Here is a 19,601-nt window from a genome sequence, read left to right on the forward strand (position 1 = left end):
TGATTTGGTATATGGGTCAGAATTATTTCTGGTCCTGAAGTCTTGCTAGAAGTTTCTACAAGCTTTTGTGTGCTCTTTCTTCCCCACATAGTTTTGTGGATTAAATTCTTTCTCTTTGTATTTGGTTTCCTTCTCCTGTAAAAGTATCTTTCTCTGCTGCCTTTCCTCCGTGCCCCTCAACCACTTCCTCACTCCTATTTCCTCTTTTCTGTGCTGCAGGATACCCAGATGGTTTCCTGCAAATACTTTACATCCTTTGCACAAACTCCTTATACTAGAACACCATTTCCTTCCGTTAAAAGAGTGAACACTTGTCCTTCTTTCAGCTTTTTATTTCTGTGAAAGGATTTTTGACTGCCATTCCATGCAATTTCCAGTTAATCTGATTCTATTCATTATGTCTGAATTTTCCAGCTGGCATTCATCTTTTCAGAAAATAGAAGCAGTGATGCTTTTTTACCATTATTTTATCATGTAGTCTTCTGTCTTCTTTGTTTTGGAGATTCTATCTTTAAATGTATAAATCAGTAACCAGAAATATCCTGTTGTCATATTCTAAAATACACAGTATGCATTATTTACAATGTGTCTAATATATAATTTATCTCATTCTAATATCAAACAGAAGGTAGTGGCTATTTAGACCACTTTGACCTAGTACAGTCATGAGTTTAAAATTTGAAGCAAATCAGAAGGAATTCAAAAACTTATTCTTAATATAAAGGTCAGTTACGTATTTAGAATATTCTTTAATTGATAATGTTATTTTGGTAGCAGTTACACAGGAACAGCATTCAGTTTACTGATGGATATGAAGTAAAGGAAGATATTGGAGTTGGGTCTTATTCTATCTGCAAGAGATGTATTCATAAAGCTTCAAACATGGAATATGCTGTAAAGGTAATTACTTTGTTATAAAACGCACCAACTCTTTTCAGGTTTTAGCATCAGAGACATTGGGCATCAGTAATTTATTTGCCATAAAGAACATAGCAAATCAAGATAATTTTTTTAGTATAAAAATTTTAGATACAAGTGTGAATTACACTAATCAACCAAACAGAATATTCACTGGCAGATATTTATATAGAATTGCCATGGGTTTTTTTATCTATATGCTGGTTTAGGTGGTAAAAAGCAATCTTCAGTTTGAAACATTTCTGTAATTACACTGAAACTGAAGGGATTTACATGAGTGCTTCTAGAAGAAAATGTACTGCAAAAAGCTTATATGACTTTCCATTTTTTTACAAATGCAATTGATTACTTTTATTTAAGCATAGTTATATATGGCAGTTTTGCTTCCAAAGTAGATTCATAAAATTGTCAGATAGCTAGGAGTTCATAACAGTGCTTAAGTCTGGTATACCTTCCAGAATAAACTTCAACTCTTGGCTTGCTAGTTTTAAACAAGGTTTCTAATGTTGGTTTTATGTTATTCTACTGGGCTTTCTAGCATTTCTCTGAAGGCAGTAAGTTCTTAGTCAAAATCAGTAGAATTCCCAGAAACAGAAGGATAAGTTTATCTTTTTGTCTTTCTGCATAACACGGTGGAGCTGAATGTTTACTATAAAAGCAAGAATGGATTAGTAGACTTTACAAGAAAGAAAAAGAAGGTGGGGGGGATATTTAAAGCCTGTACGTGAGGCAGTTCTCTGTTTGAACAGTTTACTACTCAAATATGTAAAATGTGAAGATAAATTGTTTTGCTGGGTCCTGGTACACAGATTGCCTCTTGGAAAGCCTCCATGTACTTGTCATTATTCTGGTTCTGGCCAGGAACAGATTTGACTTCTGTGCTTGCAATTTGAAGTAGTTTCTTAAAACTGGAAGAAAGTACTGGCACAGTTGTTAATTCTCTACGCTGTAACATTGTGAGGATTGACTCACTTTTCTGCTGCCTCTGTTGTGTGTTGTGGCTTTTTTTCCTCAAGGAATCATGAAAAAAGGTGATCAGTGTCCAATATGTTAGGGTGGTGCTGGTAGCAGTCTTTAGTGGCTTTAGGATGTCAAGAGGAAGAAGGGGTAAGACAGAGATGGAGAGGACGTTAGAGGAAATTCCACGGTTCACAAGGAGAGAAAAAAAGGAGAATAAGAATACATTTTAAGGAGGGCAAAATAATGTTTTGCTTGTTGCACAGGGAGAATTTTAGAGCCTGATAGCAAGCCTCCAGAGATTCAAATGAACTTTCATAATGGAATATTTGTCTGAATGAACTCGGAGAAATTTTTCCTTTTTCTTATTTTTGATTACCTTACTATCCTGCTTTGTCTTTTACTGCACTAAATATTTGAGATTAGCTTTGTGAAAATCAGTTCATTAGCATCATCAAACCAGTATCTCATGTCAAATTAAGAACTTCGTATTTTATTAAATGGTGGGTGGCTAAAGTCTTATCTACTAAACAGCCTTGCATTATTTATCACATCCTGAGGGTTCAGATCACTTATACTCCAAAATTGTTTCCAACTGAGAGATTTTTCCATGTTTTTCCAATGTTTTTTGCTTTGTCTTGCTGTTACAATTTAACAAACTTTGTTTTGGTTATAATCCATGCCCTTTACCAACAACAATAAATATTGCTTATCTGTTTATGCTAGTAAGCACACTAAAGTGTTACACTATGTACTATTCACAAAAGAATTATGCCTATGTATTTATTTGGTCTTCTAGATCATTGACAAGAGTAAAAGAGATCCAACAGAGGAGATTGAAATCCTGCTGCGCTATGGACAGCATCCAAATATTATTACCCTAAAAGATGTAAGTAGTGTATTAAAGACATCCTTTAGTGTATTATTATTATTATTATTATTATTATTATTATTATTATTGCATATCACCTTCTAATTTGAGAGATTACAAACTACATGTTTTAGATTTATTTAAAAATAAAAAAATGTCCTAATGCAATTTATTCAACGATATCAAATTTTTACCGAGATGTCTCATTGTCATCTTTTAAAGATGCTCATGTTTTAGTACAATGTAATCTTAAGGAGTCAAATAATTAATCCTTTATAAATCCTAGCACAGGAATAATTCATTTAACGTTGGCTGTATTTTAAAGAAATGAACAAGTTTTTGGTTGCTTAGTTAACTTCCAATCTACTTTTGTTTACATTAGTCAAAAGCAATTTTAAAGTGCATTATTACATAACTGAGGACTCACTGTTTGAGATAGCACAATACCCAAAGTAATTTTCATGGCGAGTATTGAGTGTTACTCAGCAGTGAACAAAACCTTTTCATATCCACTGTCATCAACTTTTCTCTACCTAGTATCTTTATCTGGTCTTTGCTTGTTCTGTTTAGTATCTTTATCAATGATCTGGACAAGGAAATCAAGTGCACCTTCACTCAGTTTGCAGACAACACTAAGTTGGGCAGGAGTATTGATCTGCTCAAGGGTAGGAAGGCTCTACAGAGGGATCTGGACAGGCTGGATTGATGAGCCGAGACCAACTGTACTCATACAAGACCAAGTGCCAGGTCCTGCAGCTGGGTCACAACAACACCATGCAATGCTACCCCCCAGTGCTTGGGGAAGAGTGTCTGGAAAGCTGGCCCACAGAAAAGGGCCTGGGGGTGTTGGTTGACAGCCAGATGAATATGAGTCAGCAGTGTGCTCAGGCAGCCAACAGCATCCTGGCCTGTCTTGGAAACAGGGTGGCAAGCAGGAGTAGGGAAGTGATTGTCTCCCTGTACTCAGCACTGGTGTTGAGCACAAGTCTTATGAGGAGCGGCTGAGAGAACTGGGACTGTTTATTCTGGAGAAAAGGAGGCTGAGGGGAGACCTTATTGCTCTCTACAACTACATGAAAGGAGGCTGTAGCGAAGCAGGTGTCAGTCTCTTCTCCCAATTAACAAGTGACAGGATGAGAGGAAATGGCCTCAGGTTGACTGGATATTAGGAAAAATTTCTTCACCAAAAGGGTTATCAAGTATTGCAACAGGCTGCCCAGGGAAGTGGGGGAGTCACCATCCCTGGTGGTATTTAAAAGACGTGTAGATGTGGTGCTTAGGGACACAGTTCAGTGGTGGACTTGGCAGTGTTAGGTGAATGGTTGGACCTGATGATCTTAAAGGTCTTTTCCAACCAAAAGAATTCTATGATTCTATGGAAGATTATCTAGTTCTTTTTTTTTTCTTTTTTTTTTTTCCCTGCTATTATTTACTCTGACCATGGAAACACTTTGACCATAAAATGCAAAGAAAATGTAAGTTGGGAGGTAGAGGCTTTTCATAGTGAACAGTAGATTCTGCTGATCCAACAGAAAAATTGCCTTTCTCTCCTTGATTATGCATTAAAGGGGATTAAAAATTAGAAAAGCATATGTTTAATGACATTCTTAATCTGCAAGAAAGCATTCTGGTCTCCAAAACCAAACCTCAAGAAAAACAGCTAACCCTTTCCAGGAAGCTGAGCTCAGCTGAAGGGAGATTCTCAGACATTTTGAAATTATTAAACCAGTAACTGATAAATACTGTGGAGATGAGTACTAGGGAACTCTGCCTAAAGGTCTTCTCTTACTGTAATCTGTCTTCACTTTATCAGTATCATGTAGTTTGGCCTTTTCTTGGGAGAACAAAATAAACCAGATCTACACTATGGAGCTTACCTTCTTGCAAGCTAGATACTGTAACTACAATCCCGCTTTCTGTTTGTTCTGTTTCATGTGTTTGGACAAAAAAACTACCTGAAAGCAACTGTACTAACATGGAAACTGCATCAGCATTCAGGTTGCTTTTAGTGCTGCATGCTAGGTTTAATTCATAATAGAAGTTATGTTATCTAAGGAGGAAGACAAACATAAGGAATGTGAGTACTTAACTTAAGCATTATGAATATTTTTCACTGAGAGCAGAGAAACCCAGGCAGCCATAAAATGATGACGAGAGGCCTGGAGCATCTCCTGTATGAGGAAAGGCTGGGAGAGCTGGCACTCTTTGGCCTGGAGAAGAGAAGACTCAGAGGAGATTTTATCAATGTCTATAAATTCCTGAAGTGTGGGGACCAAATGGATGGGGCTGGGTAGTACCCGGTAGTAGTAGTACTGTAGTAGTACCCAGTGACAGGACAAGGGGCAATGGGCACAAACTGGAACACCGGAAGTTCCAGACAAACTTAAGGAAAAACTTCTTTGCTGTGAGGGTGACAGAGCACTGGGACAGGCTGCCCAGAGAGGTTGTGGAGTCTCCTTCTCTGGAGATGTTCAAAACCCACCTGGACGCCTTTCCTGTGCAACTTGCTGTAGGGAACCTGCTTTGGCAGGGGGGGAGGAATCGAGAGTTCCCCCCGGTGCCTTACTCAAGATGATCCCCTGAGGTCCCTTCCAACCCCCACCATTCTGTGATCCTGTGAAACAATGCAAATTCAAAAGACCATATTATTTGTGCAATGCACAGTCCTCTGGGGTTTTTCCTTCTGATTGTTATCAGTGGCCTTTTTGAGTTACACAGTATATAAACAAAAGAAGGGGCTATATTGTGCTAAATCAGATGTCCTTCTTATCCAATATCCTGCCTCTGACAGTGGCCATTAGTGGATGCCTAGGAAACAGTGTAAGAACAGAGGAAGCACGCAGCTTCCAACAGACCATTACCTAGAAACTTCCTGTCCTAGACCATTATACATATTTTAACATTTTTTACCGATTGGTTATTGATCTGTAGCAGAACTTTTGTCCTGTTTTGACTTATTTAAAGTATTGGCTGAAGAATCTTTTCAGAAGCATTTTAGAAACCTGAATACAGTATATCCAGTCTCCCTGTCCAAGTGCTTATTTATGAATTCAAAAAACTCCTAATATGTATATAAAATATTATTTCATTTTGCAAAAACCATGTTCTTTTTCTCCATCACATTGTATTTTGTTCATGGGCCTGTGTTTGTTTCTCACTATAGTTTCTTTCATTTTGCCTAGCAGAGAAGACATACAGACTGATCTTTGGAGTGTGCCAGGAGTTAATTTTTAAAACTAGCATCACATTTATAATTTCAGCGTAATTCCGTGCACCTAATTATGAAGAAAACTTCAACAGTACTTATTCAGTGCAAACAACTAAATTGATAATACCATTAGAGAAAACAGGGCGAGGGGAATGGTTTGTTTGGGAGTTTATTTCTGGCACACAAACAGGACCAGATGAGGGGTAGCAGATAAAATAGTAACCAAATGCAAATTTAGCTTGAATGTCCCCCTGCAGTACTGACATGTGTGTGCTTCGTCATGTCAAATGAAGTAAGATTATTTCCTAATGTTATACCAGGATTAGAGGGAGCATACCTATTAAAAAAATTCTAAAATGACAATTTAGTATCTAAAAAAATATAATTCTGCTTTTTAATTCTTTGTAATATTTAAAGTCTTAATACAAACACATTCAAATGATCAGTCATTTATATTTCAGAGAGGGGAAATTGCTGTTAAATGAAAACATAAAACTCGTCACGTCTTCCTCTCCTTAAGATTGTAAGCTTGTAAAGCCTACAGAATTATTTCTTTAACATACTTCCTGGTTTTTTATTTGGTGAGAAAATTATCCTTTTAGTATAGTTAAGAGCACAAATATTTTTAAGGTTAGAACTTCAGTATTTCCCAGATAGCTTAAGACAAGGAAATTGTGATGAACTCTTTTTTTTAACTGAGCTGATACGTATTCCTAAGTTTATTTTACTACAACTTGGATAATAATTTCTACTTAAACACAAACTATTTTTTATTTCACGTGTAATACTGAAGAAAATTATTCCAACATCACCATAAAAAAAAAATGAAACAATAATGGGGAACAGAGTCTGTAAAAGGTTTCACTAAAGCAGGAACCACTTTCTGGGTGAAGTTAAAACCCCAAGAAAGTGCAACTGAAATTAAAGTCTCAAGTATACCTTAAAACATGTTTTGGTATAGTTCAGTCTGTAGTGCCCCCTGGTGATAATATAAATAATTCCTAACTATTGTTTCCCTGGAAGATAAAAACCATGCAAAAATTGAGCCATTTTCCGTAACTAGAAGTAAAGACTAAAATATCTGTATTATTTTTTTAATTAATTTTAGACTTTTGTATAGGCTTTATGTGCAGAGTAATATATAAATTGTAGGGTTTTATCATAGCAGCTTTGTATACATTAACATACAGTTGGAATGATCTCTGTTCATATTTGTAGTTTGGTGCAATAGTTGCTTCTAGAATTAGCTCTGATTTTGCCTTAATTACACTAGTTTCCATGTATCGCTATTTCTTAATTTCTCCCATGTCTAGTTTAATTGGTTTCAGTAAAAGAATGTGGGGAAAACTACATTATTCGTCCTTTTTTGTCTTAAACATTTATATGCCAGTATTTTTGTGTTATTTCATTACTGTACTACCTTTTTGTAGAAGGTTTTGTGTTCATTTCTGAAGATGAACAATATTTGGATAGTGTGGGGGGTGAGAAATATGGGAAGAATAATTGAAGGAAAAAGATTGTGGATGCACCTGTACTATCTCTGCATCTCACAGGAAGATAGCAGAGAATAAATATTTTGAAGTTTGAATCTTTATGTACTTTTTGCAGGTGTATGATGATGGAAAATACGTATACGTAGTAACAGAACTTATGAAAGGAGGAGAATTGCTGGATAAAATTCTTAGGCAAAAATTTTTCTCGGAACGAGAAGCTAGTGCTGTTCTGTTCACAATAACAAAAACAGTTGAATATCTCCATGCACAAGGGGTAAGTTTTCATCTCAGACAGAATGCTTGTAGATGTTAATATTGTTCTCTTTCAGAAGTACAAACTCATATCTTGATATATTCTTCTGTGTGGTAATTAAGTATTTTTTGATAAATTATTACATTGCAGTAGGAATTTGTGTTGAAATCAAAACATGTGCAGACTAATAGGTGGGATATGAGAGGAAGTAAACCAGGAAGAAGTGCTAGGGCCAGTGTTGTTGCTTAGCCGTGAGACCTAACGTAATTCCCCATCCTGTGATAGACCTTGAAAATCAAGTATCTTCCACTTATCACTCTTGTAATTTATTTCACTTCTTGGTTTTGAAGAACATGGTTTGAATTGTAACTCCTGTGCCATAGGGTCAGGAAGTTGTAGTGGACTGTTAGGAGAAAGAAAATTAGGGAAATAATTTGGAGATAGAGGAAGTAGTTCAAAGACAGAGAAGGCAAATGTGACAATTGCATGGCAGGAATGACAAGTCATGTTGCATTTTTAAGTAAACAAGAAAAGGGGGATAAAGAAAAAGCAGAAAGTAAGGGTGCAAAGAAAAAGTCAAGTTGCTAACACCTAATGTTATTATCCAAGAAAAGATACTTTGGAATGGATAATACTCAAATTATTTTAAGAAACAACAGTTCAGTGCACACTGTCATTTCTGGAAGCTATTATTTCATAAAACTTATGATCAAAGTTATCTGGTGTAATCCATGGGAATTGTGAATAAATCTCAATACCTTCTATATGGAAATATAAATAATAGAATAACACATATCATAATTTGGTTTCTTCTTACCATATGTGGCCAAAAAAGGCCCAGTGTCCTTGTGTCAAGTAATGGATTTTAGTGGCTTTTGTTTGTTTCTTTACTCTAGATATTTGTAAATATTGGCATTTTAACTTGAATTAGATCACATGGTCTTTGGAACTTTTACTATTAGAAAATTTTGGATAGTCTTTTGTTAAGTACATTTCTGCATGCAAGATGGCCTTATATGTAAATAGTGAGTACTTTGGTAGTCTAATTTTTGTCTGGAAGAGTCCTCCCTGTCTTCAGTGGATTTTCCTTTATAGCTCCTTTGGACACCAGAAGAGCTCACGTGAATATGGCATTAGGCAATATCTGGTTTGACAGATTCTGAATTTGTGTGCAGCCTCCACAACCCTTCCCATAAGGAGTTTCCTCATGGACATTCATAGGATACTTTTGAACTGAAAAATTCACTAAGCAAGGAATGAAATACTCCTCTTCAGAGCAAGCAATACTTCCAACTCTCACCCAAACCAGGTGGGTTTGGGTGGGAGTTGGAATCAGGGCCAGCATACAACAATTAAAGGTTGGCACAGCAGACATAATAAAAAGGATAAGCAAGAAGTATCACGTCATCTTGGAGCTGAATAATTCTGCATGCTAGTAGATGATTGAGAATGCTAATCAAAAACATGATGCTAAGAAATAAAGAACTGAAATGTCCTGCATATTGTTTTACTCTCTTCTGTTGCTCTAAAATAAAATATTTCTTCTGTGCAAAATACCAGTATAATCTAAAAATATGGCTTCTTTTTAAAATTCACCTTTGGAAAAACAGCTTAATACGAGGAGGTATTTTATTTCTTCTTTGACATAAACACTTTGCTTAGGAATTAACGTTTGGCTTTGAACTAGACTGTTACACTTACTCTTCCTCCCACTTGAGAACTGCTTCCACTTCTTTAAAAATAAAAGTACAACTCAAGCAGACTGGTTTTAGAAAGAAAGTCTGCCAAATCCCTAGCTCTGCTGCTTCCGTTGCCCACCTCTTCCTTTCTAGCCCTTTCAGGAACTGTTTAAAAAAAAAAAAACAAAAACCACCAATTGGAATAAAACTGCTGGTTTTTTTCTTCTGCCTCTTGGAGCAATAAAGGATTTTTCATTCATTACTTAGAGAAAAAGGATTCTAATCTATCTGAACACCAAAAAATGGGGGCTATCAGGAGCCAGTTCTCACATACACTGACATGTCAAGCCAGGATGTTCCCCTTGACATATAGTGTTCCAACTTAAATTCTTTAATATCATTTTGCATATTTCTTCTTACAGGGTGCTTATTTCCATAATTTTAAATATTCATTTTGTTAAATCTGAGAATTGCAAAGTATTTGCAAGCTGAAAATGCCTCTACTAAATAGACTTGCTGTATTAAATGGCTTTACAATCTGCAGGCCCTCTGCAGTCCTTTACTTCTTGGTCTTGTATTATTTACTTTCCTTGAACACTGCTAGCTTTCTGGAAGAGCACGTAGAGCTTCTCATTCCTCACATCACTTATTTGCAGGAGTTTTGGGGTATCTTCTCATTCTAATATGATTACCTTCTTGAAATGTCTAAGGGGAAATGAGTCTTCCATTCAAATTGAACCATGAAAAGCTGTGTTTAATATTAATCAAATACATAGGACAATCAGGAAGATAAAAGCCTTCATAGCAGGTCTATTTAAATATTTAAAAGAGAACATTTAGATCCACTCTACTGTCTTACGGTAGTCTATACCCTTTTCTTTACAGAGAGAAAAACCTCTATAGAGACTAGGCTAATTTATCTTGTGAAGAAAATGTAACAGGTCATCTGATTTCTAATACTGTCCTTGTGCATTACAGGTTTTATTAAGGCTTGTTATACCTTCAAATAAGATCAGATTCATTCTGCCAAAACTTTGGCAGCTTCTATAGTTTTTGTCAAGCATTTTACATCTCGGCTCCCCACAAAACAGCCACTTGGGAACCAGTACAGGCTTTTCTGACATTCCAGTCCATTAGGAGAATCTCTTTGATATTTTGATATTTTTTTGATAGAACCATATTAATATTCATCCTTAATCAGGCCTTAAATGTTTGCACTAAGATTAATTCAGATTATCTGAATTAAGAGAATGGAATATAAAAGGTTACTCCAGCAGTAACTAATGTGTGGTTACATAGCGCAGTGGTGCATCAGCAGTTACAGACACACATGACTCCAAAAGATATTACTAGCCAAAAGTTCTGATTTAAAAAGCCTTGTAGGTATGCATGTTAAAATAGAAAATACATGTATTCACTCATTAGATCTGGAAGAGTCTGTACAAATAAATTCTAGGGGAATGGGATGTCTGGAGGGGGCTTAACAGTTAGAGTTTCTGAGTCTTTAGACACCACTGAGCGTCAGAGTACTGCAGCTGATGTTAGAAGCTGGCAATCTGTAAACTGATTGCTGGTGGAAGATTTGAAATTAAGTAGCAGAATTGATAATTATAATACAAAGCCTTTCCTATGTTTAGCTTATTGTATTCAGTGGTTTGTTTTATTTTTTTAGGTTGTTCACAGAGACCTGAAGCCTAGCAATATTCTTTATGTTGATGAATCTGGTAATCCAGAATCAATTCGGATTTGTGATTTTGGCTTTGCAAAACAACTACGAGCGGAAAATGGTCTTCTGATGACTCCATGTTATACAGCAAACTTTGTTGCACCAGAGGTAAATACTAGGATAGCTTATATGCCTTGATTTATTTTGAGGTGATTTTTTTGCTAGTTAGATATTTGTTTCATTGTTGTGTAACAAGTGAAAACACCTTGTAAACACTAAAAATCTGAAATCTTACTATTTTTATGGCACAATTAAAGCATTTCTAAGCTTGGGTTTTTTTAGAAAAAAAATATTTGTCTCCTTCAGGTTTTAAAGAGGCAAGGTTATGATGCTGCATGTGACATATGGAGCCTTGGTGTTCTACTTTATACCATGCTTACTGGGTAAGGGCAATTTTAGTTCACTTTGCTGTAGAATTGCAAACCAATATAAACAAAAAGAATAATAAATGTAGACCTGCTGTTGAAGATGTTTCTATCGAGGCACTGATTAATTTCAACTTTGGTTTCAGTGACAGTAGAATATGCCTTGCCTTTAGTAGAATCCAAGTTTGCAGGGACTGATGTGAAAAATTCTTATTTTCTCATGTCTCATCTATTTTAGATGTTTAATTTCTGCTTTATGGTGATTTAGGGGTAAGAATTTATTGTTTCATGTGAAAATTAGCTGATTAAGCATCATAAATGTTGAAGGAAGTGCATGTTGCAAATATAATTGCGATGCATTGAAGCAAAATTCAGCCACTGTGGATAGTTTGAAGTGATGCAGTTAGGGTATAAAAAATGCACCAGAAATGTGTTTATTTATGCAACAGAAATGAATTGTATAAAAGGTGATGGATAATAAATTCAACTATAGTTCCACAAGTTCAGAAGATAGTTGCTATTGCACCTGCCAAATAGAGTATCTTTTTATCCTAGGTTATTTAGATTGCCACTTTGGTTAAGATTTAACATAATCAAGAGATATTTTTGGCATTTCAAAATAAATAAGCGACAAACATATTTGTTTCTAAATACAACTCTTTTGGTTGTGGATATTCTGCTAGTAGCCAGAATGCTTACAATGAAGCAAGGAAAACTGCTGCACCTTCATTCCTCTAGTATTAAAACAGCATTTACTCTTTTTCAGACTCAGAAAGTCTTTACATTTAATTTTATAACAGCTTGTTTTATTACTTCACTAAAATATGAAGGTTTAAGGAATACTTTCTGTAATTCAGGAACCACCAGTACTTAAACTGCTATAGGAAAAATCTGGTTATCAGCCCTGATATAGAGGGAATACACACAGTAAGAACAGATCTGTAGTCAGTGCTGTGCATTTTCACGTGTTAAGAATAATTTAGTTTTACAGCTGTTTGACTATCTGTTGCCTATAATTATATTGAACATGCCGAATAATGTAATAAGCTTTATAATAACTATCGAGGTCCAGGTTGTGGAGGTTATTAACATTGAAATTATTTGGTTGAATAGCTACACTCCTTTTGCAAATGGTCCTGATGATACCCCGGAGGAGATTTTGGCCCGAATAGGTAGTGGAAAGTTCTCTCTCAGCGGTGGTTATTGGAATACCGTTTCAGATACAGCTAAGGCAAGTATATTTGCTTTGTCCTTTGGGGGATGAGAAATGGATTGCAATGCAACATTGCTTATAATGTATAGGTCATGTCATACATGATTGGGTAAGTTCCACCCATTATTATTGTTATTTGAAAATACTGATCTGATCCTTTGTGTGCCTAGAGGTTTGTTTCCTATTTATGATCCTTTAATGTTTCAGCAGTCACTTGCATGTAGGAAGGAAAACAGGTCTGCCCTATACTAAGGTATTAACAAATGTCCTTAGAAATATAGTGTGTTTTATCAGTATTCACACACACGCACAATCTTCCATGATGAGAAATGCTGTAATAAAACTTCATGTGGAAGCATAATAAAAATCATACAGATAGTCTAAATCAGGATAATGAAAATATTACGATGATTACCATATGGTCCACTGATTCAGGCTAGAAAAATAAATAGTTATTCACATGGTCCTTAAGGATGTCATATCTACTTAAAAAAAAAAAGAAAACAAACAACACTGAAATATTATGCTTTCTTTTTACTGCATTTGTACAAAGTAAAAATTTGAGTCTATTTTTTTAGGTACATTTTTAACAGCAAATAGACTAGAAACTTAGGTGTGCAATATCCTTTATGCCCCTTCGGTGTAGCTACAGCAAAGTGCTACAGTTTTCCAAAAAAATCATTTACATATGTTGTGCTTTTTCTTGCTAATTGATTTGTGATGTGCTTTCTAATTTACTGTTCTCAAAACTCAACCATTTTCCCACAAATGATATAATTCATTTGATTGACAAATCAACCTGTTAGAATAACATGTTTACACTAATCTGGTAGCATCAGCTTTTTCTTCCTTCAGTTCAGTTGTACTTGGGAATCTAGAGTGAACCAAAACCTGTCAGCTATGAAAAAATCTTAGCTTTCTTTTTACTAGTATCTTTATGTTCAGATTCTTAATTTGAATTACAAAACAAAGAATGTTTTATATTAAAATGTCCAGTATTGCTGATGTAACAAATTATCTTAAATCCAGTTGTAGTCAACTAAATATTTCTCCACAGGTAATTGCTTAATGTAGAAATGTTATTTATGCTTTACCCTTACTGACTGATATCTAAAGTAATCTATAAAATACTGTGCTGCTGTATAAATTTGTTTTCAGCATCTTGAGTGTTGTATGCAATTCTTATTACCATAATTTGAAAAAGATAAAATAGAAATTGAAAAGGTGGTAGAAAAAGATGTACGCAAACAAATGTAAAAATCTTATCAGATGTTGTGAGCCACTTCCATGTAAAGAGAGTAAACAGAATATGGTGTTTCATTTCAGCAGAGTTGACTGACATGACAGACAAAAGAGATAATTTCACTGATACAAAGAAGGAAAGACTAATTCCTGTTTCCTCATATGCTGATTTTATTAGGGAAATTGGGAATCATTCAATTAATCTGCAGAAGTTAAAAAACAAAATAAAATATCTGATAATATAGTTCACAACGTAATTGTGAAACAACGATGAAAGATGCTTGAGAAGGAGGGGAAAACAAAGGTATAAACAGCAAAGAGTTCAGAGGGTATGAAGTAAAAATCACTAAGGGTATGTTTATGGCCAGCAGGAGTACTAAAATTCAACCTTCAGCTTGCACAGTTGTTGAAAGATGGTTTAACAGTGGGGAAACATGCAAAGGGAAGGATCATCTCTGTTTTCTCAATTGTTCCTTTTTCAATACTAATTTCCTACCTATCTGCTATTTGTCATTGTTAAAAAAAAAAAAAAATACTAGTATAGTGGCGCCTCTACTCTACTCTAGCCCGATGTGCATATTTTTATGTTTGTGTATTTTGCCTCACTTAATTGGATACTTTCCTGTTGTGTTACTAAACATCCATTAAGTCGCATAATTAAAAGATAACAGCGTTAGCATCGCTGGGCGGTTTTTCAGCTGCTTCAAACTGACATTATGAACATATTTTTATGACACTAAAATCTTCAGTTTTGAGCTGTAATCCATTTTAAAGATGAAGTTCCACTGTTATTTGCATTGACTCTTGTATATTATTGACAGGACCTTGTTTCAAAAATGCTTCATGTTGACCCACATCAAAGATTGACTGCAGCCCAAGTTCTTAGTCACCCCTGGATAGTTCACTGTGATCAGTTGCCTCAATACCAGCTAAACAGGCAGGACGCTCCCCATTTGGTGAAGGTAAGTAGATATTTGTTCAGCTTGCACTTTAGACAAAATTAGTGTAAACAAAAGGATTTTTTTTTTTTTTTTAAGTTACTGTAGCATGTGTTTCCTCTAAATACTATTTAAAAGTTGTTATGACTTGGAGTTGCACTAAGCCATAAAGTGAACTTGTAATATGTAATAGGATTTCATAAGAACCCACTTGTGGAGGATAAATCTAATACATTTGAAAAAGACTTTCATTTTCTAAGGTTTGAGATTTATTGGACTGGGAGGCTTTACTTCCTTAAGAAACCAGCCCAGAAGAAATCATTCTTCTGATAGTGAAAATGTTGTCGACTGACTAAAGAGAAGCTGAAAAATAATTTATCTAATTTTACAGTTTCAGAAGAGGTTGTCAGTGACTAAAAGAAAAGAGAATACTTCATGATCACAGTATATGCTAAAAATCAGTCAAAACAGCAATGTTAATTAATATGGCATTGTACTATTCTGTACTGTCTGAAACACAACCTGGTTTTGACCCTGATAAACTTTTTCACTTTGAACAAGCAGAGAAAAATCAAAACCAACTGAATTCTACTTCTCTGTATTACAGCCTGCCTTCAGTCCTACATCCAGGAATCTCTGTTCTGCAACATAAAAGGGATCTGAAAAATATAATTATCACTCTCTGAATCAGCTATTAGAAATTTCTAGCATCCAAAAACACAAGTGGAAAGAGAGGGAAGTTCTGATTCCATGGCTCACAACTTTCTGACTGAAGTGGTTACATAAGTGATAAGCAGAGACAGCCCACCGATGGGATTTCATTCCCCAATTATTTCGCAAAGCATGGAGAGAGAAATTAACTTAGCAATCTGTCTTATACCTCCTGGGTTTGTTTGGTTTGGGGTTTTATTAAGCAAGATAAAATTGCTTTAGATTGATCTGAAAACTATTTATTACCCTAAAAATCACTCACCCCTAACGCTGGTGGTATTTGAGTAATGCAGTGGTATGTTTCTGTTTTGTAGATGAAAGTAGACTGGAAGTTAAGACTCGCTCAGAATCTCTGGCACTTAGTGCTACGTGATCTCTAATGTGTGCATCAGTCACAACACACAATTCTTGGTTTTTTTCCCCTCTGCCCCACAGGGTGCAATGGCAGCAACTTACTCTGCTTTGAATCGTAATCAGTCACCAGTTTTGGAGCCAGTCGGCCGTTCTACACTTGCTCAGAGGAGAGGTATTAAAAAAATTACCTCAACAGCCCTGTGAAGTAACCTCAACCAGAGATATTTGGTACCGTGTCATAAGATGATAGCACAAATCATGGCGACAGGTAGCACATATCTGATGGATACCTGCAAGCACACTCTGTCCCAGCTGGTACCTATAATGCTGCTGCTCCTGCTGCTGCTACTGCTTTCATCTGTTCTCGCTTTAAACTGTTGATGGCAAGTTACTGATCTTACTGGAGCTTCAAATGGAATGACAAGTGGAAACACAATGAAACAATCATGTTCACGACTGAATAAACCAGAAGAATTTTTAATGCCACCTCTGTCAAAAATACACTGAATAAAGCACTCTGCACCACATAGCATTATTTTTATAAGGAATATTTTTTGTCCCCTAAAATATTCTTTGTTACAGGTAGAGATGGACAGTTTATGTTAAGCACTTAGCTTAAACAATCTGTTTATATTAGCACTATATACTTTGTGCCATCCAACACTTTGTATGTTTTTGTAAACAGTTCACAAGCAGTACATTTCTGTGCTGTTTTCTTTAATGTATACATGCCTTGTTTTACTTAGATATTATTAATCATTTTGACAATTAAGTCTGATTAAACAGTTCACCTGGATTAATCAGTATGGTTGGACAGCTCTAAAAGAAGCCTGACTGTTAAACAGCTATTGAATGTAATACTATGAATATGTATTTCTCCTTGCCTGTGTCTTTTCTACATTTCCATGTTTTTGATGCTGCATGTCATGTTATGAAAATCAGGATACTGTTTATAGTATTCAAAATTAAACCAGTCAATCTCTCGCCATACTATATATACAATAAGTAATATAACCCAGAGAAAAGATAACTTGCTCCCTATCTCACTCTGTCTTTTGTTCCCCTTCCCCTCTCCCTTTTATTCTCTCCCATCTAATCTCTGGACTCAGGAATCATTGCTAAATACTTTCTGATAGAGGACATTTCTATATTGTTTATTCTTATAATCCATTGTTAATATTTTCTCTCTATTCTATGACTTTTGTTTAAGCTGCAAAGGATTTGTTCAGTGAACGTTGGCATTATAGAAGGGCAGCGTTGAAGGTAAAGCAAAACATAATGTCTGCTAATAAGCAAAAGGCTGGAAAAAGTAGGTTTAAACTGCATTCATTGCAGTTGCAAAACTGACGGATCTAATGTTCTGACAGTTATTTCCTGAGAATTTTAATTGACAGCCAAAGCAAAACAAGAGGAGAGTCATCCAGATCCGTCTGGGGACAGAAAGGGTAGTTATAATTTACCATGAAAATAGCATTGTCCCAGTCAGGTAAAACAAAGCTGTTCAGAGTGTTCTCACTTTTCCCCAGATGGAAGCAAGTTTGTAATGAGGGTGACTCATTTTAAATACTAATATAAAACTTATAATACTCCTGGCCTCTCGGTGCCTTAAGTAATTAAAGGCACAACTTGATGGCTAGTCTTGAAAGATCAATTGCCCACATGAGAAGGTACACTGGAATGTGTTTGAATCCAGCGAGTGTCCCACCCACCAAAATGATATGCTACATCAGCTCATTCCAGATATGAAAATGGCTATTGGGAATTCCAGCTTTAATAAACACGGACCTGAGTGAACAGCTCTATGTGAACAATACAATTTAAAAACTAAAAGATGCAATTTAGTGTTTTGCATAAGAAGGTATTTTCTTGATTTAGTGGTATTAGTTTTCTTTTATGATGGTTAATTTGCTAGTGTCCTTGAAATCATCAGAGATTTGTTGAAAGGGAAAATCATCTTTATGACAGCACAGATTTGCTCTAAATGAATGTGAGTGTTCCTTCTGCCACAAGTTTTTCAGAGTTCCTTGGGGAAGCTTCCTTCATTAGACTTGCAAAGAATCCCACTTTTATTGCCCTTAAAAATCTGTTAAATGTTTAATCCATTACAGAATTGTTAAGAAATCAGTTTTATGAACAAGGATTCTTGAATTACCATAGATCTCAGAAATGTGAACACTCAGCTCTTTCAAGCAATTAGCATTTCTCCCTTGGTGCTCTAGCATCGAAGTTCTGTTTAGCTGTACAGATGCATCTACCCTTCCTTCAAGAAACATCTTTAACTAGAGGCAGAAAAAGGCCATTTTAATTCTTTGACAGTGTCTGCAGTTCCAGGAGAATTTAGTAAAACCTTAGCTTTCAGAAAATGTATTTTCAGCTCTATGAGCAATTGAAGTCAGGCTCATCAAAATCTAGGAAAAAAAAAAAATACCTTCTGGAGTGGCTTTTTAGATATGACAATTTTCAGATTAATGTATTAGTCAACAAACAAGATTTAAAACTGATGCTGTTGAAATAAAGGGATGCCAGTACTTGCTAGTGTGTCAGTGAGAGCATTTCAGTTCAGGAGGAATATCTCCTGTGTTCTTAGCGTGTATATACAGGTACCTGGCCCAGAACAGACCTGAAGGAAGAAGTGATAAGCTGCTTCACTATTGGCAACGTCCGTGTTAAAATAATACAAAAGTACTTCCAGTAATTTTATTTTAGACATATTTGTGGTCCTCAAGCTCAATAGCCAAATAGTGAAGCAAAGGTAACTCCAGCATTTTATGTATCTGCATTCTCAAGTAAGCTGTTAATTTAGTCTAGACTTTACAGATGTTGCTACTATGTCATGTATATAGCAGCACAGGATGAACATTTTACATGCTAATAAAACAGGGCAGTTCAGCACATCCTGACTCGAATGTGTTGGAAGTCTAGATCCACTATATTTTCAGTTACTTTCTAAACCAAGGCCCGTTGATGCAGGTGGTATATTTCACAGGCTAGACTGACAAGGTTTTATGTACCTTACCTCCTGTGTTGGATTCGTGTTCACAGCTCACACATTTATGTTTTTGTAGCTGCGGATGTTGGAGGCTATAAAGAAATCCACGTAATGCTTCTTTGAATTCCAGCACCTATTAGAATGGGAGTACATATGACACACTCAATTCATTGCTGGGCTGCTTCTTGGTCTGCAAAGCAGAGCAAGTGACTCGGATACAGAGTCATAGAGGATAAAAAAGAACTGCAGATACAGATGCATTTTCTATATGTAGGCCAGGGTTTTGTTTTTGTGTGTGTGAAATTACCACTTACTGTGCTAGAGAGAACGAGAGGCTGGAGGGAGGAGCGTAGCTGCAATACTCATTAAATGCCATCTATATCCAGTAAGGGCAAAGTTCTTTATTCACAATCACTATCACTTTGAATGAAACTTTAAGGAGTTTTTCAAGAGAATATTTAAAACTTTTTTCTAAAGAGAGAAGGGCATAAGAAAATAGATTTATGTGTCTGGGATTTTTTTGTGTTTGTGTTTTGCTTTTGTAAATGTGGTGTACCAACTAAAGCTGTGCTTTTTTATTATTGGAAGGAAAGGATTCAAAGTGTACTGGTCCTTAGTAAGCAGCAGTGGTTAATAGATGAATTTTCACATATGAAAATGATGTAAATGATTAGCTTTATCTTG

The 19,601-nt window shown here is 35.6% G+C and overlaps 1 protein-coding gene across 1 annotated transcript in view; it reads left to right on the forward strand.

Annotated features, from left to right (window-relative positions):
* RPS6KA3 (ribosomal protein S6 kinase A3) overlaps positions 1–16,723 on the forward strand; it is a 39,400-nt gene extending 22,677 nt beyond the window's left edge. Inside the window, exons 13-20 of the mRNA XM_029084861.1 lie at positions 775–900; positions 2,675–2,764; positions 7,563–7,721; positions 11,052–11,213; positions 11,412–11,488; positions 12,584–12,701; positions 14,747–14,887; positions 16,010–16,723. Coding sequence (XP_028940694.1) covers positions 775–900; positions 2,675–2,764; positions 7,563–7,721; positions 11,052–11,213; positions 11,412–11,488; positions 12,584–12,701; positions 14,747–14,887; positions 16,010–16,132 — 996 coding nt within the window. The 3' untranslated portion in view covers positions 16,133–16,723. The remainder of the gene's footprint in view (positions 1–774; positions 901–2,674; positions 2,765–7,562; positions 7,722–11,051; positions 11,214–11,411; positions 11,489–12,583; positions 12,702–14,746; positions 14,888–16,009) is intronic.
* The last annotated feature ends 2,878 nt before the right edge of the window (positions 16,724–19,601 follow it).

The sequence above is a fragment of the Antrostomus carolinensis genome, unplaced genomic scaffold, assembly GCF_000700745.2.
Source record: "Antrostomus carolinensis isolate BGI_N321 unplaced genomic scaffold, ASM70074v2 scaffold7685, whole genome shotgun sequence".
In the NCBI taxonomy this organism is placed as follows: Eukaryota; Metazoa; Chordata; class Aves; order Caprimulgiformes; family Caprimulgidae; genus Antrostomus; species Antrostomus carolinensis.